This window comes from Fringilla coelebs (assembly GCF_963513975.1).
Source record: "Fringilla coelebs genome assembly, chromosome: Z".
NCBI lineage: Eukaryota > Metazoa > Chordata > Aves > Passeriformes > Fringillidae > Fringilla > Fringilla coelebs.
In genome coordinates this window covers 57,886,979-57,913,303 of record NC_140031.1, presented here as the reverse complement: position 1 = coordinate 57,913,303, position 26,325 = coordinate 57,886,979, and the positions used below count along the sequence as shown (strand labels likewise).

Sequence of the window (26,325 nt, the reverse complement as noted above, 5' to 3'; positions counted from 1 at the left end):
AGTGTGTGCAAGAAATGCAAGAACTTCACAATAGGTCACATGTTACAGGGGGTACTCTTGGTAAAATTTACCTGAACTTTTACACCAGACTTTAGTGTGCGTGTAAAGCATTACATCTACTAGGGAGGAGAAAAGAGTAATTTGAGGCAAAAGTTTAACAAATATTGACAGATAGCAGTGGAGAACAAGAACAATTATTCAAACCTGAGTGTTGTGTACCATTTGGTACGCATGCATTTGAGTGGATGGATGGATGGATGGATGGATGGATGGATGGATGGATGGATGGATGATTTCCAGTGCCGATTTTTCACAAGTACCTTCAGATAAAGAAGACTCACAAAGAGACTGCTTACCTGGCTTGGAAGACTCTCCCAAATGCTCCCTCCCCAATATCTCTCACATATTCAATATTGTTCCTGGGATACTCCAGGCTAAGCAATTTTGGATTGAGGAGAAGAGGCATGCGCTGGTACATTGGGTTGGGGTGCAGCCGGTCCAGGAGCAGTTCGGAGGGCAGAGTGGTGAGAGTTGGTGTCTCCGACTCTCTGAAACAATGGAGAGATTTTTGGTCAGTGTGTGCACAGCCCTCAATCAGGACACAGCTAGCTTCATCTCCTCCTGAGCTCATTTATTTCAGGGTGAAAAAGGAAGGTGCAGCAGGGCTACTGAAGGAACCTTGCAGCAAGGTGTCCATGTCCCTCTTCACCACCTTCTGCTCCGGCACAGGAGTTCAACAGAACTAACACTGGGCTGCCACAGGCAAAAGGGGAGGCTGCTGTCCCCTTACAGGTGTTCACAGGACTTTTCTCTCAGAAACAAGAAAGCCCTTTTTCCAAAGCAGCATTTCTTGCGCTGAATTAAGTTCCAACTTTACCTTTTTTTGGTTTTCCACTGTTTTCGTCGACGGCAGCAAACCAGGGTGATAATGCCAAAGATCACGACAAGAGCAAAGCTGGAGATGATCGAGATGATAACAGTCATGGAGTATGTAGGGGAAAATGGAGGAGGAGGGGGAAGGTTTAGAGTCTCTCCATTTGGTTTTCTGGTTCCCAGGGATAACAATGCTGTAATGCAAATAAAATCAGAGGATTATGCCTCTGCTAGTTTATAGAGCTTTCTCTAAGAGGAATTTACTGAGCTAGCCTGTCACCTTGGGAATTACTGACATTACTGATACAGCCCTATGACCACATGAGAGGATCATACTAGGGAAGCATGTTTTGCAGGAATCAAAACCCATTTGTACTTGCCACATGTGAAAATCCAAGATCTGGTACTACCAATATATAGTTCCCATTAAGCTGGGAGTACAGGTATAGAATATTTGCAAGAGTTACAAATGGGAGGTCACATCTGATAGTCTCAACAGTATTCAAATATGGTAATGTCTGCAGTGGGAAAGATCAATGGTGCACAATGTGAACCAGAATGTATCATGTGTCCTAAAAGGAATCTGTAGGGAGGAGTGTAAGACCAAGTAAGTACAGACTGATACTTTCCCAAAATATCTTCTTACCCCCAACAGTTTGCATCTCAGTGTCTTTATGGGGCAAGTGTGGAAAACTACTTGAAAGCACATTTGGCTGAATTATTAGAGGAAAAAATCACATAACTACCTGCGGAGTAGTTCCTGAGATATTCTAGAAAATGCTGTTCTCTGCATGCAGTGTTTGAGAACAGAAAGAAATTTAAACTCTTCTTCTTCTTCTTCTTCTTCTTCTTCTTCTTCTTCTTCTTCTTCTTCTTCTTAATTGCCAGCTAAACTAAAAATTACTTGTGTTCACTTATGTCCACAGAAACACTGTTCCCTGTGCAGGAAGTTTCCAAATGCAGTCTTATTTCTTAGCTCTGAAATCCAGAAACTGGGAATCTTGGATGAAATATTTTTCAAAAATTTGTCTGGTTTTGAACAAGAAATTACAGGAATACTTAGCTTCTACATCAAAAACCAAAGATGTTTCCATCTTTTTTGGCTTATTTTTAGTTTAAATTGCGGGGTGCGGGGGGGGGTGTTACTGAGAAAAAAATCACCCTAAACTAAACAACTTTGGAAAACAGCCTGAAGCCCTGCCTTCTAAACAGTGTGACAAGTCAATTTTTCAGAATACCACAGGACATTTCACTTCATATTTGGCATTTATGTAACCTAGATCAAGGTGCTTGATTCGTCTGTCTTCATTTTCCCCTCTTCATGGGGCACATTAAACCCTCTTGTTAAAGATGCTGAATGAATCTAAGAGAAGACCCAGAACTAGCTGAATCCAGAAGACAGAACAGATTGATGTACTCAGGATGCAAACACCTTGCATGGCCACAAAGCAATCACAGTGGCAGAAATCAAAAAGTGCAGTTGCCTACCATCTCCACAGGGAGACACGCTGCAGTATTCCCAGGTCACAGCTGGATCCTTTGTGTAGCACCAGGGACGCTCGTTCTCACCTCCTGGATTGCGGCAGTAATTCTCAGCATCAACCAGCTCTGGGAAAACCTGAGGAGTCCTCCTGTGCAAATGGGGAGTCTTCGGGGAGGAAACAAATTGTATTAGTGTCTCAGCATAATTTTCCATGCTATTATTATTAAAACAAAATTAAAAAAAAAAAAACCAAAGGAGTGAAGCAAGACAGAGCTGTTGGTGAAACAGCCTTTTAGTCGCCTGAAGTGACAGAGAACACATCTTGACACAGTAAAGAGAACTTGCAGATTGAAATATGATGAGATTATAAAATGAGCTCAAGAACAAAGGCAACTTGTTCCCCACTCATCGCTTTCACTGAGACTGGGCTGCCTGACTCTGAGGTACTCCTTGGAAAAGCACACCTCAAGCACAGCTCTTCATTTGATGGATCTCACACTGATGCTCACCTGATCACTCCACTTCTGGCAGGGAATGCCAGATGCTGTGACGTTGGCTGTGCCCTGATAAAACTGGCCATTGCCGCTGTAGCAAGTCCCTGGGAGAGAAAAAAAAATGAGGTCAAGGCATTTCAGATCATGTCTTGCAGCAGAGACTCACAAAAATTAAGTTCATGTTGTTACATGAGACCATGTGACAGCATCAGATGTGAAGCACACAGAAGGACTGGACAACACAGGAAGGGTACTGCTTAACCTCCTGTTTACTCTCCAAAGGATTTTGCATTCACTACATAGGCAGAAATCTAGTAAAACTTCAAAGAGGGCACTGCAGCTCTCTCAGGTTGAGAAGACAGGCCCTGTGCCTGTGATGGTTGAGCTGTTCACAGTACATCATGCAGAAAGTGCAGGGCAGAACCACACTGAACCCACCTAAGCCAAACCAAGGCAGAGAGCAAATCACAGCACTGGTTCCGTGATTCACAGCCTGCATTCTTACTGGGGCACTAATAGGAGGACACTCATATTCCTCAGGTTGGTAGCAGGGAGTTGGGATTCATAAAGTTGCCCTCCTCCTGCTTCTGTACAGCGCTTATCCTCTTTGATTATTTAGAAACAGCCTATGATTTTCAACATGCATGGAAACAATACCCTGAAGTACGATGAAGTATGAACAATACCCTGAACTATGATCTAAGGAATGGTATCAGTATAAAACAATGTTCTTTATAAAGAAGATAGTGTAGTCACTGCATGTACAAGGCTTGTTCCAGCTGCAGAAAAATTAGGCAGAAAATCTTGAGATTTTACTCAGGAATATGTATTAATGTCCTCACATACACCTGTCCCCACAGGAGAGTTTAATGTATGCTGGCATAATCCAGGAAGCAGAAAGACAGCAGAGGAGATGCAGCCTTACAGAACTCAATACATAGTAGCTAATCTCTAAACTCAGCTGAGCTGAGGCTAACACTGAAATACATGGCATATATTAGGGTCCACAGCATTGTTAGCCTTGGTAGAAAAATTAACAAAACATCAAATTCTTTTGTCATAATTTTGTTTTCTATCATGTTCATAATCTCGCAGCTGAGGAATAAAGAAGAACAAGAAGAAACATGATGTGTTCTGAAATAATGACTTTTTTAAGCAAATGCTTTTCATCTTCCTGAAAGCTTTGTGTAAGGGTTGACCCAAATTTGACACAAGGCTATCTGTCTTTGTGGATTGTACTCTCTGTCATGTACAAGGATCACAGTCAACACACCATCACAACTAAATGCTGTTTTCTTCTTGCACTCAGGATTGCAGTTATATATTGTGATAGACTCTTAGCTTACTGAGGCTTCAGCAGGTAGCAGACACTATACACCTGTGGGTAGACACACTGCCTTTGAAGTGTTAACTCCAGTCGAGTGAGCTTAAATGAAGGATTGAGTTCATGTAGCCCTTAGGCATCTAAACACTTCAGTAAAGGAATGATCATGGACTTTATGGGAACATTTAAACCCATGACAAATGCAAAGTAAAATACTCTAAGGTGGATTTCTTTGGCTGATACATAAATACCATTTATGACTCACATCTGCAATAGGAGAGCAGCCCCACATGACCAGCACCTGTAGCTCTGCAGAGGTGTAACACCCTAATCAGAGGTGTTAAACTGTCCTGGAAGATACTTGTGTACCTGAGATGAGAATTTTACTTGTTTCACATTCAAAGACAAGGAAAACAGTGCCTGAAACATATCTCATGACACAGATAGTAATAAACAAGGAAAAGATTTCTACACGGATCTGAAGTAAATGTCAGTGGGACACCTTAAAAGATGAATGTGGAGAGCTTTAGGGGCAAGAGCAACACTAAGAAAGAACCTCTGAACCCTTCATACTCTGAAAATGCAGATGTTTTCATAGACCATCTTCCTACAATGAGGACAGAGGAATAATATGGCTGGTCCACCTGGACATTATTGAATAATTTGATAACAAGCTAGAAAACACTTCAGTTCATGCTCAACAAACCCCTGTGCACGTAATAGTGGGTCTAAAGAGAAAAGAGGGGGTAACATGACTAAAATGCTACTGTTACATCTTCCTGATTCATGACTGAATATTGAACATTTGTGCAATGCCACTCTGGGAAAATGCTGTGGAAGCTGAACAGAAAAGTTCATGCATACACAATACAATACACATACACAATACACAGGATACAGAGGATATGTCTGAAACATCTGTGGGGAGACTGAAGCCATCCCACAAATGCTTCTCTCATACGCTGACACCCCTCTCTTGTGGTTCTTCCGCTAGGGCAGGGATGGCTGCACTTGCAGACTGTAGGTACTGGCCCAGAGGGTGCTGAAGCCCTTGTCTCCATGTCTGCCCCTAGGTCTTGGGTTGTCAGGTGAAGCCAAGATGCTTCCATGAAAGAATATTCCCCAAAATTCTTTATTTCCTTTTTTTTTTTCACTTTCCCTCTCCCTCCATGCGTAAGGTGTGTGCCACTGCGAAATCTGCAAACCTCGCCTGCTTAGATGCATGGCAAGAGAGAGACTCCTCCTTTTTCCAGTGAGTCAAGTTCACTGGCTGAGCTTGAAACTGCAATTGCACATGAGTTGGGTGTGCATGCTTCAGCCATGACCAGCAGCACGGGGGAGCCTGACAGAAGTCAGAGCAGCACTGCAGGGGATGGCCGGGTCTCACCCCTGGTCATGGGAGGCTCATACAAGAAACAGCCAGACTTCAGAGGTGATTTGAGGAGAGTGCTGGGAGATTAAGGTCTTGCAAGGCCAGCCTGTCGTAGGTAACTGTGTTGTTAGCCTACAAGGCTGGAACAACCTCAGAATCAGAAATCCAAATATGGGTAAAGGGGAATGATAGGCAATGGGTAGATAGAAAAGGAAGCAGCTGGAGGGAAGGGTACCACCTAAAACAACCATGCCTCTCTCATAAGAAATTACTAGCCTATGGTCTCCCCAACCCCCAAAGAGCTGGAAATGTGTTTCTCCATGCCTTGGAAGTGGAAGCCCAGATATTCCTCAGTAATAATCTAAATTCAGACAGCCAGGACCAGCAGAAAACACAAAAAATACATGCAAATGGCAGCTTCAATAAAGAATATCATGTCTATCATATCTAAAATATCATATATAAAAACATAGGAGCAGTCTACTTACTGGTTATGTTCTCCTTCTTAAAATCTGTAAAAAGACAAGACAAGATGTAAGGAGGGATTGTCCAGGATGCAATATCACCAGATGCTCACTTGGAAGCACGTTACAGGGAAAAGTTCCCTCCCTAGCAGCAGCTGAACAGATTGGTTTTTTTGCAAAGGCACCTGAGTGGCAATTTTGTTATCATTAAGACTGTTTTTTGAGATTGTTATGATCTTCTCAATAAAGATCCAGGCTTTATGTACTTGAGGGGTTTTCCCCACACCCCAGTTGCACAAGACAGGCAAACAGCTAAAGCAGCTGTCACAACTCCGTGCAGAGGTGCTGACAGGACAGTACCCACCATCAGCTTTTACTTTAGCTGTAAAGTATGGATCATACCCTTCCCCCCTCCCTCACCAAGAACACAGCTCTCTGGACAATCAGCAGCATGTGCCACCTTACCAAAGAAAGGGATGCGGGTGCAGGAGCCGGGATTCTGGTGCAGGCTGGGCAACCTGTTGCATTCAGGAAGAGTGAGCAGCATCAGCCCTGGCTTGTAAATCCCCTTCTGAGAGTTCTCCTCCATTGAGAGCCATTCCTTAAAGCAGTAGAGATCCTTTACAGCAAGGCAATTCTCTCTACATTGTTTTGCAAAAAACAGTGAAATACAGCTGTCAACAGCTTGAAAAAAAATGGCTGCACTTAGCAGTGATGTGCAGGGGCTATCAGGCTGACAGAAATCCATTAATGGGGTGACACTTCTTTAAAGCCGGCTGTCCGGCTCATAAACCATAAAAGAAACTGTATGAAATCCAACAGCTTCCTTTAGGAAACATAAGAACCTACATTTTTAATGAAGCAGGGTTATGCTCAAAACACAACACACACCAAGCTATGAGGAGTTAATTCCTATCTTTTTCTACAGATTTTTTTTACATGTTCTAATAAACATCATAGAATCATAAAATGGTTTGTGTTGGAAGAGACATCAAAGATCATCTGTTTCCAGTTCCCTGCCATGGACAGGGGCAGCTTCCACTGGACCAGGCTGCTCAAAGCCCCATCCAACCTGGCTTGGACACTTCCAGGGATGAGGCATACACAGCTTCCCTGGGCCACCTGTGCCAGTGTCTCACTATCCTCACAGTAAATAATTTCTTCCTGTTATATAATCTAAACCTCTTTCAGTTTGAAGACACTCTCCCCTGTCCTGTTGCTACATGCTCTTGTAAATAGTCTCCCTCCCATTTCTAGAGTTAGAATTTTTCAGTTTATCCGAAAAATCTCACTTGGCTTCTGTAAATTGTACAGTAGAAGTGTCATCTACTGAAAGCAAAAAGTGAGCTGCAATTCTTAACCTTCTTATATTAAACATTTGCATATACTTTTAATCTCACTGAATAAAATAAAGGAATTTTTAAATTGTCTCTACAGGCAACTTTAAATCCATTTATTTCTCTGTAGATATCAGCAGAATGCCTGGTAAAAAAGGGACCTGTCTCTCACCTAAAGTATTACCTCCATAACAATGTGGAACATTCACTGACAAGAAGTGCTTTGGATTTTTAAGTGGGCCCTAAAAGAGAAATTGTTTGTGGAGAATGGCAAGGTAGAAATACCTGCACTAGAAAAAAAAGGAAAAGAAAAAAATAGAAAACACACCATACTGGGAAGTTTGTGGATTTGTTATATTGGTGAATTTATCAGTGATTTGCTTATTTATGTAGCCATTCTTGAGAGCCTGGGTTACAAAATCAGCTTTGAGGTCATGCACAGAGATTTCTTTTGCACAGCTCAGCTGAAGTCTTTCCCAGATCTGCAACTTTTCCAACCATCACACAATGATGCAGAAAGAGAAAAGTACTTCTGGGGTCTGTGGGGAAGGACTTAGCCAAATTCACCACCTGGCGGGTTGATGCAACCTCCTTGATTATACCATGGTTTTGACAAGAGCAGATGGTCATGGGTGTCAGCAATGGCTAAAAACACTGCAAACCCTCTAAAGCACCTGAAGGATGGAGGTCATTGAGAATTCTACTAGAGCAACAGCTTTTCTGCAACAGTAATGCATGCCCTCCAATTCATCAGGCTGAAGTCATCTATGCCCAGATACTCTGTGCTTGGTTTTAGCCAGTCCTGGTTTATTCCTTCCTTCCTTCCATGGAAGGCAGAATGCAGCCAGATGGCAAATTTATCTTTTTTATGTTAAACAACATGTGGAACAGGAATGACCCTGTGGAGTAAAGAATTACTTAGATAGGGAAAAGAGAAAAACTTGCATTTGAAGCACTGGCTGAGACTTGGGAGATCTGGATTGAATTAGGTCTATTCATTCCTAGATCCTGAGCATCCTTAAATAAGCCCTCTTTTTCACTGTTCAATTGCAAAACACAGAAGACCATTCTGCAATGCTGTCTGCTCCAGGGCTAAAGGAAGATTATCTGCACCCTGGAAGAATGGTAACACAGCCAGAGGGAGGGGTGGTCAATCACTTCTAGCTGGGTTCATGCCGTTGTTGTAGCACCCAATGCTGCACACGGAGGTTTGCTGAGGTCACAGGCAAAGATTATTTCAGTTATTATTAGAAATGTTATGTCATGTAAATGATAGATGGACAAAGAACAGTAAGACAGAAGACAGCAAGTGTGCCAGTGGTGTTTCTAGGGACCACAAGAGACGAGGTAAGAGGAGGTGAGGACGCACAGACCCAAATCAAGAGACACTTTCCCCAACACAAGACTGTTCCCTACAGCCCAGTCACTTCCTATCAGCAGTGATTGAAACAGAAACTGGGGGTTGTTCTGCTATTGCAATAGCAGTCAGCAGCAAGAGGCAGAAGTAATCAAGAACTATGAGATGAGACCCTTAAGAACTCTCACTTTAATCAATTTGCATCTAATTTTACCTTGAGTGAACTTTTCCCATGTCGTTTTCTTCTGTTTCATTTCATCTTGTTTTGCCCCCTGATTACTTTTATAAAAGTTTTACACAGCCTGTCAGTTGTTATTCTTGCTAACTAGTTTCCAAACCAAATGAACATTAAAAAAACAACATGGAAAGAGAAAAATTGGTGCAGAAAAGAAATAATAAGATAAAAATACATGGACATACATCAAGGGCAGTATGTCCCTGAAAAACTGGGAGAGCTCTCCCATATTGGAGAGAGTTAAATTCTTATTCATGAAGCATTTCAGCCAAAACCTTGTGTAGTCTAGCCAGCTTCTGCAGAGAGCTATGAAGTTGTCAGTAAAGAGAAGTTAGGAGAACTGGAAAGTAACCAAGACCATGTGAGATGCGTTCAAGAGCCCCCAGACCTCTCTCAGCCATAAAGAAGTATATTAGATGACTGAGTTATCAAAAGGAGTATTGGGCTCTGGAAGAACTGCTGTCCAACTGATGCTCTCTAAGAACAGGAATTGGGAAGGATGCTATTCCAGAACTTTTCTTATGAAGAAAGCTGAGTGGAAGGAGGGAGGAAAAATTAATAAAAAACCAACATTTACTCATAGATTTGAAGAAAAATGGTTCCAGGCAAGCTCATTAGCATTTAGACATATTTGCAAATGTTGTAACTGTAAACTCAGGTGCATCAAGATCAAGTGCATATTTATGTTAGTTTATATAATTCTGACTTTAGAAGTACCCCAAAAGTACAGGTCTTCAGTCAAATCACTGAGTTCTGGTCCTGCAGGGCCACTCATGGTCAGAGGTAATTGAAGCAAGGCCGAGATCTAACTGGAATACCTTGCAGAGCAATGTGCCAAATCCTTAGCTGACTAATGTGCTGTGCATGTGCAGTGAGATATAAATACTGTCACAGATCTTGAAAAAAGGCAGAGTGATCATGTATTTAAGGGCACAATGGCAAAGAGCAGAATATTGAGGTGGCAGGGAGGAGCCTGGCAGCAAAAAGTAAATGGTAGTACTTGGCTGCATGGTTATCTCTGGATACTTGCACATAATCTTGTTTTATAGGATATATGCCACCTCTGTGTCAATGGTAGAATACTAGGCAGCATAGGTACCAAGTAGAAAAACTAAATGTATGGTCAATATTCACAGTGGGATTTTCCTCTGTGCCTTTGTTTTAGAGGTATTAAAGGAGAAGCAACAAAAAAGGTCCCAATTACAAAACCAACATGTTGCTGATTGTCTTTAAAAGCCCCTACGTAACTGGAGAAATTATTGCCATTAGACATCTGGCACAAGTCCAGCAAGCAGTGTGCTTGCCATGTCTGTAGGAAAGATTTGTATTTTATTTGGGACACTAAAGCTGGGGCTACTCTTCGGGTAAACACAGATCTGAATAGTATTTTAAACTGTGTTTCAAGGAAGAACAAAGCAGTGCACTCTAGGCAGGGATGTCAGCTGCCCAAATGTGATATGGGTAATGGCTAGTTTTTTAGGGGCTGAACATGACAGTAAAAAGAAAACTTCACCCTTGTATTTGTGGGGGGGGCTGTCCTCTGCAAAGCAAGCAATCATAATTCTGTTGCAGTTAAAAATAACCAAACCTGGACTGGGCAGAAGAGCAAAAGGGCTCAGGAAAACCTGTTTTATTCTAGTCAGAGAATCTGGGAAGGATGTAAAATTTCACTGCCAAGAGGAAAGAAAGAAACTTGCCTCCATGATCATGGTGGGAGGACAAGGAATAGCAAGGGAAGGGCTGCTCAGGAGGTTGCGTAGGAACAGAGTCTGTGTCTGTGACTGGGATGTGTTTACAAATACCTGTCAACAGCAGATTAGCTATAGTAAGAGATGCTTTGGACTCCTCAGGGTCCCTGTCTGCCCAATTTCAAAGCACATTTCTCTGCTTATAGAAGGCTATAATAACCACATTGTAGTTTTGGTTTATCAGGTACAATTACACAGGCAATGTTTCTGGTCTCTTGTCACATTTTTGTCATAGCAGGAAGTGCTAAATATTTGTATATTGCCTTGACCAGATTTGTTGATTTGTTGCATCTTCTGGAGCTGCATTTAGTCAGAATTTGAAAGAAGCAATTACTCTTTATGGTTATAAAAAATATAGATACTGGCCTAGTAAGATAACAATTATAGAAAACAATATGTTAATTATTGAAACTACTTATGCAATTCAAATTGATACTTCTTTTCAACACAATCCTCCATACACCTGACGTAATGGAGAGGTCTGGACTTCAAATTCAGACCACACCCTAGCAATGAGCACAGTGAGAGCTGAATCAGTCTGTGTGTACAGAGGATGGAGCAAAGGGAAAACCTGTACAAACCAAACCTAGAGGGCCCAGCTTCACTCAGCTTCACTTGCTACTGCAAGCAAGCCTGGACAGTCCCTCACCACTCCCCTGCTGCATACACATCCCCACGAAATGAAAGTGAAATATGAGCATGTTTTTCTTCATTTACCTGCACACTGGTTTTGGAGCTGGCCCAGCTCCCGAGGGATTGCACTCCTGGAAGATGTAGTTACACAGCAGAGACTCAGCAGCCGGTTGGCAGAATGAACTCACCATTTTCAGTTCAGTCCAGGCAGTGTGCACAAGCAGCTCTTGGGTCTCCTCTGGGTCAGCATACGAGGAGTTGAAGAAAACAAGAGCATTCTTCGCCAAGATAGCACTACACACCTCACCTCTGTATGTGCTGCAGTAGCCTGCATCACCCTTGTACAGCTTGCTGTCGAGGACAAGAGCACACACACACACACACAGTGAGCTCACAGATCTAAACAGCTGCACGAGCACAATGGCCCTGTTTCTGAATAAGGTGGCATGTGTAAGGCTAACAGAGGGCAGAGGAGGTGGTAGATGTCTATACCACTAAAACCAGCTAATATAATGCCAGAATGAAACTTCTGCAGGGTATCCTGCCTGGCCCCAGCCCAGGTGAGCTCCAGGGATGAGGCTCTGACCAAGTGTTGTTAAAATTATAAATGGACTGAAGACAGCAATCACACAGAACCATGACCTAGCATGGCCCCTCACCCTGCCCCTGGGCTCTAATGGGAAAATATTTTACTTTCTTGCTTCCCTGCAGAAGGGATCAGCCATGCTGCTTGCTTGCAGTCCTGTGATAACTCACGATTTTTGCTCTGCTGTCTAACAAGAGTTAGAGTTTAATTTAAGATAGACTTGATGAGCAGGAGCCAGGGAAGTTCAACCCCGCATGTTCCAGGGAATTTTTCACAAGGTCAGACCAAGCTCCTGCCTGCCCTTCCACAGCTCCTGCACCACTCCTGACCCTGCCCCTCTTCCACACCTTTAGCTGTGGGACTGACTCAGAGATGAGGAAGGCACAAGTCTTTGTGTTTTCCTTCCCCATGTTTCTCTGCAAGGCGCATCTTCTCTCTTCACCACATCTCCCATTTTGCAAAGTCCTGATGCATAGCATGGAGACAGAGCCATGCAGGAGCAGTAAAAATCATAGCAGGGTCATCTTCTTTGAGGGCCATTTACTTGTCTTTCCCATGTTATTTGCATCTAGAAGGAGATGTTTCCCCCCCACCCCCCTTCCCTTCCTCCCCATGGCCATCAAAGTAAGCAGCAGGGTAAGGGCAATGCCCAGGTCAGCCGTGCTTCCAGTAGCTCCCACGGTCACCCAACAGCAGCAAGGGGGTGCCCTCTGCCTAGGCAGCCCGTGGGATGCAGTGTCCTGGGTATGGGAAGCAAAGCTGTGAAAACAGACTCCCTGTGTGTGGGGCATGGCCAAATCAGGGCAGAGAGGAGGGCTGGGTGCAGCTGTCCCCACTGCCATTCGGTCAGTGTAACTGGGGTCAGAGAGTTCAATTCACAACATGCCAACCATTTGGAGCAGTCAACAGAGCTATTTGTATCTTTGCCTTTTATTTCTTTCCCCTGTCAAATAATCACCCATTGTTAGCTCTGGGGTTTCTTGCTGTTTTGTTGTTTTTTTTTTTTTTTCCCAGAAAGCTGGAGGTACATGGACAAAGGATTACAGAGGATGCTCACATTTCTGTTCTTCAGATGCTGTTTTCTGCAGATGACAATCCCTGGCCCTGTTTTAGCCACTCTATTTTGGGCTCCAAGTGAATTTTTTCTTTAATTTTTTTTTCTCTCTGTCACACTGGATAAAAAATACAGGAAGGCACCAGCCCTTGAGGTTTACCAAAATGGCAGTGATGCTCTGACACTACATCATCCCAAGCTCCATGGACACACTTTCATGTGACTCAGGAGTCCTCCAGTGTGCTGCACTAGTCTCACAGCCCATGACATCTCCCAGCACACGGCAGGTTTCCTCAAAGCAATGCACTGATCCCAGCACCCTGCTAGAACTGCTCTTGGCATGGCAGGGGTCATGTTATTTACATGTCCCTGATGATGCCCATTGTGCTTAATCTGAAAGTTGCATCCTTCCTGTGGTCCAGGGGCAAAAGCAGGGACAGGTGTGCACGGGGCAGCTGTCCTGCTGACTTCAGGGGACTGCAGAGGCAGACTAAGAAGAGCTAACAGTGATAACATTATGTTTCTTTGCTTTTCTAAAATTTGCAAGGAGACACAGACCAAATTGCAATGGAGAAGTGGCAACAACATGTTTCTCACAATGGTTTGTCACAGAAAGGAAACATCATGCAGCAAATGTTAAGAACACCTGTGGGACAGATGGGCTGAGCATTTGGTCTGTGTCCCCATGCCTGTCATACCTGCATGAGTGCAGGTGTAAGGCACAAGGCTGCCATCATCATCGGATGGTCACTTAATGACTTACAAACTTCCTGAATCAATCTTGCAAGCTCCTGTGATGGAGGCAATAGCCTTTGCAGGGAGTCTGTGTCAGCAGAGTGGCAAAACCATTTGCTCAGACTTTCCCAGGCTCTGCTCTTTTCTGTAGTGGCCAGAAGCTCCCAGCCCATCTCCCAGGCTAGCATTCTCATTTTCCTTCCAGACTGATCAGCCAGTGCAGCATGTAGAAACATGGAAGGATTATAGAGAGAAAAAGCCAGCTATATTGTTCAATCCTGCAAAAATTACTAAGCAGAAGTTCATTTCTCGTTGCATGTAAGCGGCTTCATTCATCCATAACTCTGCTTGGAACAAATATAACCTTCTCTTGCCCTAATCTGGTGAGCATTAAACGAAATTACATTTATTAGCTGTGAACAGGTAGGAGTTTACCTTGCAGTTAAGCTTTGCCCTGAAAATTTATAAGGTCAAGGGAAACTGTGGATCTGTAACCAAATAGAAGTTCCTTCAGAATATTCTCCCCACTACCATATTTCAAACACCCTTACTTCTGGCCTGACTCAAAACCGTTGTTAACCACCCAAGCTTAATCTCCAATTATGCCTCAGTGATCCCTGTGGGTGAACATCATCTGCACAGCTGGAAGAAACACTACCCCTTAATTTAATCCAAATTAAGCAAACCCCCTTGGTTCATCATTCTTCTTCTCCCTGGCCCAGAAAGGGCCTCCATAAAACCACAGAAAGTCATTCTTACCTCCATTCTGCCAAGAGGCACCAGATCCAGGAATTGCGATGAACCAGGAGAAAGAAGAAATGGAAAAGACATCAGTGACAGTTCATCTCTCCCTCTGAGATGCATAAGTCAAGATTTCCATGCTAGGAAATGTGTCTGACAACTGCAATCTGTTTGAAAAAAATGCACCTAAATTCTATTCCTTTGTTTGTATCTTCCTGTGGGGAAGAAAATTTGGCCATCACTGAGTGAGAAAGTGAGAAAGAATGAGGAGGAGGAGGAGGAAGCGGATTGTTGATGGCAGTGCCAGCTGAAGTGGACTCTTGCACCATAAACCCACACTTTTATCCTGATCCTTTGGGTCCCATGTAACCAGCAGGTAGCATCCTGTGTTTAAGCCACATGGACATCCATTACTTGAGGCAGCAGCTGTAACAAGCAGGAGAAGCCAGGGCTGGAGTTGCAGCACTGGCACACAGCGGTGGCCCCGGCTTGCCATGCCACAGGGGGTTGGGCAGTGCCAGCACAGGGAGGAGGCACTGGGCATCAGCCAAGGGCCAGGGCACCTCTGCCCTTGGAGCCTTGTGAGCTGGGGCAAGGCCAAGGCAGGCTCCTGCTCAGGTCTAGGGGGTAGTTCTCCTCCTGCTGAGCACACACAGCCAGGAGGAGTACAACTTCCACCAGCCCCAAGTACCTGTCCACTCTATTGCATTTGTGGGACACACACTTGCCTGGGCTAAAAGCAGAAGTGGGGATGGGAAATACAGCACCAAGTGCTGAGGACATTATGCAGCAGAGATTACTGGCAGGTTTCAAGGCTCAGTGTAAGAAAGAGCATGATTATTTTCTCAAGAAAGCAGAAGCTAAGGCACAGAGAGATAAACAAGTACCTGCCAGGTTAAAAGCAGAACCAGGGCCACCATCCTATGTTCAGTCTGATTCCTCTTTCCTCTAACTAAATCCCCTTGTCCAAAGAGGGATGGGACAAGCTACCACCTTTGTCTCTGTATGACAAATGCTAGATAGCTCTGATAGAGGTATTTCTGCTCTTTGGAAATTAATTTTCACATCTGGGAGACGTCTCTGAGGGAAGAGATAACTTCAGGCAAGGCAGGGTACTGCTCTGACAGCAGCCACCCTGCTCTCTGGATGCCAACCCCTTGTGAAGCTGAACTGCTTGAAGCTATTTTCACTTTGCTGTTAGATGATACCATCGCTGGGTCATGGCCACAACTTCCTCCATGTGGATGAACTTACCAAGTGTGCTTCTGGGACACAAAGTACAAGACAGCATCAAACATTCAGGAAATGACAGCTATGCCCGTCTCCAAAGTGTAAGAGTATATGAGGAAATAGCCTGGTGGAGGATGCACTTGTACTCAAATTTAGGTCCCCACACACTGTCAGCTCCCCAAGGCTTCCCCTCTTCCACCACAGTACTCCACACCCCTTTCCTCTTCCCCAGCAGGAAAGGCCTCTTCTTTCCTGGCATACCTGAAATGCTGATGGTTGCTGCTGCTTTTGCAGCTCCAAAAGTTTTGCTGTGCTTGTTTGTGGCAAGACAAGTGAACAGGCCAGGTCGGGTGACGTACACTTGCAGTCTGGAATCAACCACTCTGTCCTTGACACTTTCTGCTATCGACCCCACAGAAACCTGAAAGAGTGAAAGTCCAGTTCAGCAGTACTTCCAGAAAAAACACAAACAGGCAAAACAAGGAAAAATCTAAGAGACAGAGTCCCAGGCATTTAAATGAGCAGAGGAAGATGTGGCAAGGAGACAAAAGTGGCAGAGACCTAAAGCTGCTGGTGTTACTTTGGCACTTTCATAGCCCCCAACCTCGCACACAGAAACAATTGTTAAAAGATCTCTCCTATTTCACACTTCAGCAGTACTTTTGCAATTAGGTTTCAGTTCAAGAGGGAATTTGGTTTGTGTAATTGAGCTGGCTAATTACTACACAGCTTCTTGTAGTAGATGGTTTGCCTCTTCGTGCCTTAAGAAGGAATGATACAGGATGACTTTGTGAACTGCTACACAGAGGAAGAAAAGAAAATAATTTGGAAGTCATTAATTCTGGATTAGTACAACCACTGCAATACTCTCAAAGCAGTCATGAGCTGCTCTGGCTACCATACCTCAGCAGATATCTTGTAGATTTTCTTATCTCACAACTAGAAATATGGAAGGGGCTGAAGAGGTGGTGATTTTGGCCAACTGTTTTCCCAGATCAGTAACTCACAGTTAAATGAGCTTGAAACCTGCTGATTTTGGCCAGTGGCCTTGATTTACCAGCAAGTCTTTCTTGTCAACATGGCACTCATCAAAGTAGGAGAGCATGGTACGTACAGACTCCATCTTGCAAAGGCAGGAGTAAGGAGAGCATTGCCTGCTCTAACCTTCATTCTGATAAGAAGCATCAAACATAATTCAAGTGAGATATGTTGCCTGTGGACCCCCTAGGTGCAACCTGACTCTAAGGACATTGCAGATTGTCTCCCTGGATTTGCCCCAGGAAAGCACGTTACCTACACATGTAACTAAGACAGAAATATCAATCTGACCTCCCTGGAGGTCAGCAAAAATGTGCTTTCAATGAGACCTTTCAGTGAAATCAAATACCCATGGGTATTGACAGCAATAACTGAAAAAGCAAGAAGGAACTCTCCAGTGCTGTAACATGTCTTGTAAGCAGATTGTATTCTCTATGGAAAGAAAATGCTGAAAAAAATATATTTGTTTTGCCTCTCTCAGAGTCAGCTTGGACCTGTGGTAAGAGAATGTTCATGGGAGGAAATCACTAAATAATCAGACCAACGCTGTTTGTAAGTACTGCACCAGGTATGTCAGCCACTGTGAAGGAGCCAGGGATATATTTGGCCTTACAACATGAAATCAGTTCAAGAGGGTGGGAGCCCAGGGGATATTTTTTCACAGATGTGTCTTTTGTTACAGAGCTGCTCAAATTTCGTTTCAGAATCCTTTTCTCTCCAGAAACCATGCAGCACTAAAATGGAGCAGGGACCTTCTCAGAGGGAAGGAGGTATTTCCTATCGGCCACCCCTGCCTTCCAGCATCTTGGTGGGATAGGCTTGCCGTGAGCAGCTTGTGCTAATCCAGTCTTCTCTCCCTGCTGGCTCCTCAGGCCTCAGGTGTACCACATCTGGCAGCACTGGACTGTACCTGCTGAGCACAGATAACTGGGATTTTTCCTTCCAGCTTGGGACACAGGAGGAAGAGGTTGCTCAAGCAACTGCAAGCAGTGTAAGCAGTATGCACCATGTACAGTGGAAAATCACAGGCAGTGGTGCCTAGGACTTCCACACTGGCCATCTGTTGTTTCCTTTACTGGAAGCTTCAAGATATTCCCACATGTTAATTGATTCCCTTTCCTTTTCAAACACATTTCCTGAGATTTTGTATCCAGGAGTTCTCTTTTTAGCCCTTAAAACATCACTCAGCTACCAGGAAATTAGAGACCTCTTCATATCTTCACACCTGGCTCATTTATTCCTGGAGATGTGGAAAACTGTATTATAAGGTCCATGATGTCCTGTGGTGCTTAGCAGGAGGAAAATGTGCTGTGTTTCTAAATAGGTAGGCCAGGCAGCTGCTGCACAGAGGAGTTTCTATCCTCTTCTTCCAGGGAAGCTCAGTAAGCTCAGCAGACTCCTGTTCTTTGAACCTCAGGACAATTACGGGTTGGTGCTCAGAAACCATAATGCCACTGGCATGCTGTATCTTCAAATGACTCACCCTTGCTCTGAACCAACCCTCAAATTCATCATGTCCCATCCTCTGGCTTCCTGCTGACTGTCCCAGAGACAGGCTCTCATTAAGGTTTCTTTGCCATATTTAAAGTGAGGCAATCTGGAGCACTACCCTCCTAGGACTGGGCTATGCCTTTCAGACAGCAATGGGGCAGAGCAGATATGACCAGTCAGGCAATGCCCAGGCAGGGACAGAAATCATCTCATGTACCTCAGCTCTCTGTTGGACCCACTCATTGGGAACTCAGCAGAGCACAGGTCTGAGCTCTGGAAATATGTTGCTCTTTCCATGTACCCCAGCCTCCTGCAAACGGTTTGATTCCCAGTGGAGAAGAAGTCTTAAACACCTGCAGCTGTCTCAACTAAATATTGTCACCAAGCACCTACAGGTCCCAGCAGAGGCAGATCTGATCCCTTTGCTGCTCTGCCTAGCAACACTGAAGGAATACAGAAAATTAGCCCTAATCAGACTGGAGGACACAGAGGAGGCAAGGAAGGCAAGACAGCCAGCAGAGTAGCCATGGAGTCTTGGTAATGTGTTTTAATGTGTGGAGAGAGGAGGTACAAACCAGGAGGGTGAAGTAAGAACCAAGGGGATTTATTGGTTGTCTGGACCAGCAGGTCCACAGGAATGGTCAGGATCAGCCTGTGCTCAGAAGGACTTGGGGCTGAAGGAGGTCCATGAGAAAGAGCAGAGGCAAATTGCCAGCCTGCACTCAGCAGACACTCCACCTGCCTCCACAGAATCAAGTCCTGGATCTTACATCTTTTAAAAAGCTGTCAAAAGACCAAAGAGAGTATAAAACATGTTCACCTTAAGCACAAGAAGACTGGAGGGAAGCTATGGCAGGCTTGGGCTGCAGTGCTGCCATTATTGTGGTTCCCTGCTCACTCCCACACAGGCAGTACTAGGTGTCAAGCAGGTTTTCAGTTCACTGAAATGAAGGCATTGCAACAGCCTACACACAGGCATGAAAGCCAGGCAAATTGAAAGTAAGCACCCATATTAAGTGGTCAGGATCATTAGACCACAGGATCTTTCCTATGAGACACAGTGGATTTGCATCCCTTGGTACACTTCCACTGAAGAGGGTGTGCCTTTCTTAAGAACATGCTTCTGCCCAGGGATAAATTCATGGCATATTTCACATCACCTAGGTCAGCCTAGAAAATTTCAGATCTATTATCTTCTTCAAATATGCTGTTCATAATGTGGTTCCACAGGTATTTGACCTCAAAACAGTTTGCTCTAAGTCCGTGGTTTATGTTACTTTGTCAAACATGCAATTCTGCCTCGTTATTGTCACTGCATTATTAAAAAATGAAAGGAAAGATAGCTGCAGAAATACACAATGAAGTCCTAGAAATTCTGTCTTGGAGGGTGGTTGAAAAGGTCTAAAGCACCCTTCATCTTGGGCTTTTCAGATCCTAACAAATGAAGTCATACAACACCCTGGATAAGGGGGACAATGTTTTTCCAGAGAAAACCGCAGCAGAGAGATGAGCTGGACTCAACCAGTTTGAAAAACAAGTTAGGAAGGAAGAGAAACCACTGTTGCTGCCTACCAGCTGATAGCAGTCCTCCAGTGGCAAAAGCATGAAAAAGGGGCACTTACAGCTTTCCCATTTTCCAGCCAGGTGACAGTGGGGACTGGAAGGCCAGTCGCTGTGCACCGCAATGTCACCATGGACCCAAAGGTGATGTTTTGGGATTCAGGAGCCTTCAGAATCCTGGCAAACACTGTAAGAGAAGACAAAGACACCAGCTGAACAATCACGTAAATCTGAGACCAGTGCTGACATGGAGGTATTTCCTCCCCAGTGGGTCTTGATGTAAGTCACAGCTCCATGAATAAAAGTAGAGCATAGAACAGGCTTTCCAGTGAGTGACATTCTGGGGAGACAGATGAGGAGGAGAAAAAAAATATTTAGTGGGGTTACATTCTGCACCTTACAGACCAAAAGTTTAACTGTGGAAATTTCTGTGCCAAGTCCAAAGCCTAGAGGAGGTAGTGTGCAAGAAAGCTAAGAGGAAACTCTTCAGTAGCATGCAGATGGAAGAGCTTACAGCAAAAAAAAGCAGCAAGCTACCATGCTGGCCTGCCCAGGCTGACCTGTGAAACTTTGTCAGAACCATTAAGGACCGCCAGTATGGACACGTGCCATGAAGGTTGAGGGTCAGATAAACATCTGATTGCAGTGATTGAGGCTTGCCACAGAGTGCTGCAAACACTGGCATTTTCCATGCAACAACAAGCTGCCCTGAGGGGAAATGTCTAACAGCAAGCATCAAGGTATGAGAGAATGGCTGGCAGGCTGGCAAAAACTTCAGGAAGATGAGATTGCAGTGGAAAAGTAGACTTTTAAAGTGGCTTCTACAGCTTTAAAACTCATTTCTACAGCTCTTGCTTCTTTTGTGGAAATATGGTTACTGGGCACTTTGCAGATAAGCAAAATAAGCATTCCCTTCACCCACTCCTCTTCTGTTGTTGTTGTTGTTGGTTGGTTGAGGAGGGGGATTGGGAGAGGGGGCAAGGGGGAGGATATGGCCAGAAATAACTGAAGTATTTTTGCTGAAAACTTATTTTGATCCAGAAACACAACCCTGATTGTCTTAACAAGCTGCTGTACTTGGACCACATAGAGAAGAGCAGAGAAGAGAAACTTCCCACCTGGAACATTTGAGTTTTGACCTAAAATTTTTAATGGAAAGACCAGAATGTCTGTACGGAAGCACGCTCAAAAGCACTGCAATTTCTTACTCAAATTTCTCATGCTTAGTGACTTACACCTTCTGGACCACACAGTAACGTCTAAAAATCTCCATCAGAAACTTTAATAAGCAGGGAAGTTTCTCTTGGAGTTGTCAGAAAAGCCTGAGATCTTGTTTGCCACTTTTATCTGTGTGTTTCTCCTTATCAACATACCTCACCATGTCAGCATCTTCTGTTTGCCCCGTTCAGAATTAGAACATCTATGTGTTCTAATAGTATCCCCACTATTTGGGATGGCAAGGCTTTGTCTGCAAAATTTCAGATGAACTGAAAAAAAGTATATGCTTTCCACACAGTCCTTCCACCCAGTTCTCAGCTGGTATGCAGCTGATTTGTTTTGACAAAGAGCCTAAAACCATCTTTTGCTCATAGATAAGTAGCAGTAGGTGTTAATATCAGCCTTTTGCCTTTCAATAAACTCTTGGGCAGAGGCTTTTTGGAAGATTAAGTTTCATGTCAGTTAAGTGAAAATGGTGAGAGGATAAATATTATATTGAGCTTCTTAATTCTTCTGTGTGCTTCACTGTCTCTGCTCAGTGCCACCTGCCTAAACTCAAAGCAGAGCAGCATCAGGCTTCTGCACCTCCTTACCCCTCAGCAAGGCAGCAGGTATGAACCTCCATCAGTAATAAGCAAAGGTGCAGTCACTTGCCAGAAGCTTTTCTCATGAATAATAAGTAAAATGAAACCTTTGTCTGAAGTTTCACTTCAGGCCATTAACACCAGATGGTTATGAATTCAGACCCAAGTTTTGCAGGCTAAGCTCATAATTATTTTTATACTTCATTTGGAGAAATACTGAACTTTGGGGCTTGTCCTCTGGCAGCAGTTACATTCACATGGCTCCAGCTGAAGCCAGCACTTTAGCTTCCAGGGTTGGAAGTGCTTCTCTTAGCCCAGTGTGCTGCTGGGACCCTTGCCCACCTGATTCTGCTCTCTGACTCTGCTGCTCAGATCCTGCCCAGTTAAATTAATACCAAAGTGACAAATTACCAGCGCTCAGTTAGCTGATGTTGGATGGTGGCACATATGTCCTCCTCTGCACTAGCTGCTCTTCCAAAATCTGCTAGGATTTTTCAGCCAGGAGGAAAAAAGACACACTTTTTGTGTGGCAAATACTGGCAAATGGAAAATGCAATAGCACAGGCAGGGTGCAAAGCCACAGCAAGCACTATGGCTCTGCTCATGCCTGGCATGGCACCTTTGGGGAGGTCAGGAAGCTACATGCCTCTTCCCAGGGTCCAACCATCAGCACTGATCACTGCACCTGCTCTGGTAGTCCAGCACACTGCTAGATAAGCAGTTGTCTGCCACCATTGGTCAGGTAGAGCATCAGGCCATCCTTAAAATACTAAAACACCAAATACGGGCATAAAAAAATCCAGCAACAGCTCCTAAACATTCACGTATTTCTGGTGGCAAGTACTGCAGGGAGGGATGGCTAAATAAAATTTGGCCTATAAGGAACTAAGCTGATTTCCAAAATGTGGAAGAATTGAAATTCCTTCTATCCCCAGTGCTATCATGAACATTTTCAGAATTGAAGTTACATATTTAATTCTTTAACATTTGAGATACTTACATTTGCATGCTTTCAAATATTTTACTTAAAGTTTAGCTATGTACTCTAAGTATGTAGTTGTAGATGGTATTACTGGAATAAACTGGGGAGGCGGGGGGATTGAATTATTTTATTTTTAAATGAGAAATTTCCTGGGGCAAGGGCCCAGACTTTCCGGGTCCTAACAGGTTTTGGAGCACAGCTGATTGGCTGATCCAGGGATATATTTTCTAAAGGGCTCTTAATCACTTTGAGAAGGAGTATTAAAAGAATAGTATCACCTATTTCTCAACCACATAATCTATGGGTAGATGATCAACACATTGACATTGCTGTCAGACTTGAGTGCTGTGGGAAAGTCAGGATGGGTTGCGTAAGTGCAGCCAGCGTCACCATCCAGCTGTGCAGAGCAGGGCAAGAGCACCAGGATGAGCTCAGGGTCCATTTTGGCAACTGCAGGAGCAACAAGACCTGTCCTGTATCTAAATGACAGAACACAGACCCCACAACCATCATGTTTCTGCCCCCTCCCTCTCCTGCCCCACCCCCCAATTCCGCAAGTAAAGACAAGAGGCAAAGGCAAGTAAGAAATGGCAAATCTGGTGGTAGTGCAGTTGGCAGGAAGAGGTGGGTGAAAGGCAAGCGGAAGGATCAGGAAATAGAAATAAATGTTTGTAAAATTTACATTTTTTGGTGGGCTCAGGACCTTGTCTTTTTCTCAGTTTTCTTCAGAGTGAAAACTTCCAACAATCAGGTGATTTCTAATACTTCTATTACTTGTCTGCCCTTTTCCACATCCTCCTGAATTTGGATTTTGCCTTTGCTTATTTAGCTACATTATTGCTACTAGGTTAGCAATATTCTTATCAATACCCCTGGGCTCTCTGCTCTGGATTCACCCGTAGGCATGCCAAAAAAGCAGTTAGGGAAAGTGGGCAAAGACAGCTTAATTTATTTATTTATTTTAGTGGAAAATAAAACAGAGGAGCTGTAAATGAAATCCAGACAGCTAAAAGCCAGGCCAGCATGTCAGATTTCACTCCCAAGACCCTTAATAAATGCATTTTTTTTACAGCCTTGGTAAATGATGCTCTGTGCACTGTAGGGCTTGCTAGGAGGTATCTGTACCATGGCCAGCTGCTCTCGTTTCTGAGAATTACGTAACATCATCCAGTCCAAACAGTAGGGCTTTAATTCAGTCACAAAGTTTTCATACTATAAAAAGATTAAAGCAGCATGCCCCCTGCCTCCACATTGAATGGCTAACTCTTTCCAGGTGACTTTTTTTCCCCACTGCCTTTGACTGAGCTATGTTTCATTTCCCAGGTTCGGGGTCTGGTCCCGCAGTCCTGGCAGATGCCTGCTCTCAGTCTGGGTAAGGCCTATTTTTTTCTTCCAAAAGGCTGGATTTGGCCAGTCACAACCAGACAGCTGTGTAGGTGGCTTGGAGCCATGCTGCTGCTCTGGGGAAAGGACAAAGTGATGTCCAGGGCACCAGTGGCGCTGTTTGTTTTTTGCCTTTTTACTTTAATATGTTCTCTGTATTCTTCACCCATATATTTGTTGCTCTGTAGCCTATTGGACTAGTGGCTGGTTTTCCCAGTACTTTTCCATGGCCTTTCCCTAGGCAGAAAAACAAAAGGAAGCCCTGGGAGGTGCAGGCCCCCTCTGCTATCTTGGCTCCTCCTGGGCACCAAGGCTTACAACAACTCTCCGGGACACATTTCATGGACAAAGCCCAGCCAGCGCCGAGGGGGGGACTCTGGAGAAGGGGCTTGACCTGGGGGGGAACTACATCAGCATTTGTCCTCCTGATTGGTGCTTTTTAGCAATTATGCTAATTTCCTAAAACCTATGAAAATGTACTCATCCTTGGGAGGGTGGGCTTTTGGGGACATCTTCCCATAACTGCCCCTGAAGGCCTTGAAATAAAGACCCACTCTTATATTACCTCCTTGCTAAAATGATCTTGAGCTTCATTTCCTGGTTGAGAAAAAGGCAACACTAGGATCAGTCAAGCACTAGTTTTGGGGTGTGGGGTAGGTTGCTTTTTATCCAGAGGCCAGAGTTGCTTTGGTGAACCCTGTATTAAAGAGGATATGAGCAACACTTTCCCGTATGTGTGAATTAACTTAGCCTGTCAACATCAACAGGTGTTCACATCCAAGAGTTTGTTGGCAGATACTGTAAAGCATCTGCATCCCCAGTAGTCCACAGCAAGGTAAGGCCACCAGGAGCTAACTTTGCGTTGGCAACTGCCTGGCAACATTCCCTTCCCACTGCAGCCAAAGCCTGCCCTCATACATGGGCCAGACCCAATGTGCCCATCCTACCAGATCTGACATCTCAATCTGCCTCGCTTTCCACAACTGCTTTGTATTTATCAATGAAACAGAGCCTTTTGGGTGACCAGATCTTATGCCTTTTTTGCATTTTTTTATTCAGCTAAGCTGCAGAACACAGTGTGTAAAGAGAAATCTTGTGTGCACAATGCATTTTCCTTTGCATCCAGAGCTGTGTTGGGATCCAATGTATCTACACTCTGCTGGAACTGGTAAACCACATGTTGTCTTGGAAGGTTTCCAGATATAAATATCCTGGCAAAGACTTTGCACTGTGCAAAATTCATGTGTGAGTACTTAGCTAAATTGCAAACATTTTTTGTTTGTGTTTGCCAGTGGTCCCATAGCTCTTTTGCACCTAAAACGTGAAAGGTCAGAATTATTTCTCATCTGCAGAGGTGTCTCTGGGCTTGGACTTTGCTTACAAAGCTATAGAAAAAACATTTCTGCTTGCTAGCTGTATGCTCTGAAGAACCATGAACTTGTGCCCCTGTGATTTTTGCCAGTGAGAAGTCCATTTGTCTAACTTCCCATTCAGATTCATTCAGCTCATAAGCATTCACTTTTCCTAACAAGTCTAAATCAGGCAGTCAAGGAGAGATAAAAAGTAGAGGGACTACCATTTCCTTCCCACTGGTGAGAGATGAGGGAAGGTCTGACAAGTACATTTTTAAATACATAGAAACCTGCAGCATTTGTGTTTTCTAACATTACCTGTGTAAAATAAAAAATATTCTTGAAATACCAGTGCCAAGAACAGGCCACTCACCATGCTCATGGATCAGCAGCCACAGAGACAGTCACACCAAGCTGTGTGCAGCATCTAATCACATTCCAAGAACCAGGGCTAACCAGACATGTAGCTGACATGACCGAACCGAATCCCACCTTGGAGAACAAACACGTTCTCCTACAAGGACAAGGAGACAAGGAGTCAACCACTCCTTTCACAGCAGCAGCAGCAGCAGGTTCTGAGCGTGGCTTAGCACTTCCAAAATGGGGATGAGTTAATAATTAAATCCCAAGATAACTGCAAGGTCAGTTTCACTTTGACCTCCAAATATTTCTTATCTAGCTTGCAGAATTTATCTTTTTTGTAAGCCTACCAAAGAGGAGCAAAACAACTCCAGCAAAGCTGATGAGAGACACTTCCATTCATCTTTATCAAATTGGTTACCTATTTTATTTAATCTATGTACGAAAATGCTTATTGCTAAAGAACCATGTATATACAAGTTATCAAAACAAAACAAAGTACACACACTGTAGGAAATCCACAATCACTGTATTATTCCTCCAGGAACAGCGCTATTACATACAGGGCCCAACAGAGCAAGGTGAGGAAGAGCTGTAAGCAAGCTGTGAGCAAGCAGCACTTCACCATCCACTGACCCTCACCCCGTGGTTGTGGTAACCCAGGAGGATAAGCCTCCAATGCATCTGAAGT

The 26,325-nt window shown here is 44.1% G+C and overlaps 1 protein-coding gene across 1 annotated transcript in view; it reads right to left on the bottom strand.

Moving 5' to 3' along the window:
• The window catches only part of MUSK (muscle associated receptor tyrosine kinase), a gene marked incomplete at both ends in the record, with an annotated part of 53,921 nt that overhangs the window by 8,290 nt on the left and 19,306 nt on the right, over positions 1 to 26,325 (bottom strand). Inside the window, 10 exons of the mRNA XM_084225401.1 lie at positions 357 to 548; positions 878 to 1,067; positions 2,362 to 2,521; positions 2,866 to 2,954; positions 6,035 to 6,058; positions 6,476 to 6,651; positions 11,405 to 11,671; positions 14,455 to 14,461; positions 15,928 to 16,087; positions 19,818 to 19,942. Coding sequence (XP_084081527.1) covers positions 357 to 548; positions 878 to 1,067; positions 2,362 to 2,521; positions 2,866 to 2,954; positions 6,035 to 6,058; positions 6,476 to 6,651; positions 11,405 to 11,671; positions 14,455 to 14,461; positions 15,928 to 16,087; positions 19,818 to 19,942 — 1,390 coding nt within the window. The remainder of the gene's footprint in view (positions 1 to 356; positions 549 to 877; positions 1,068 to 2,361; positions 2,522 to 2,865; positions 2,955 to 6,034; positions 6,059 to 6,475; positions 6,652 to 11,404; positions 11,672 to 14,454; positions 14,462 to 15,927; positions 16,088 to 19,817; positions 19,943 to 26,325) is intronic.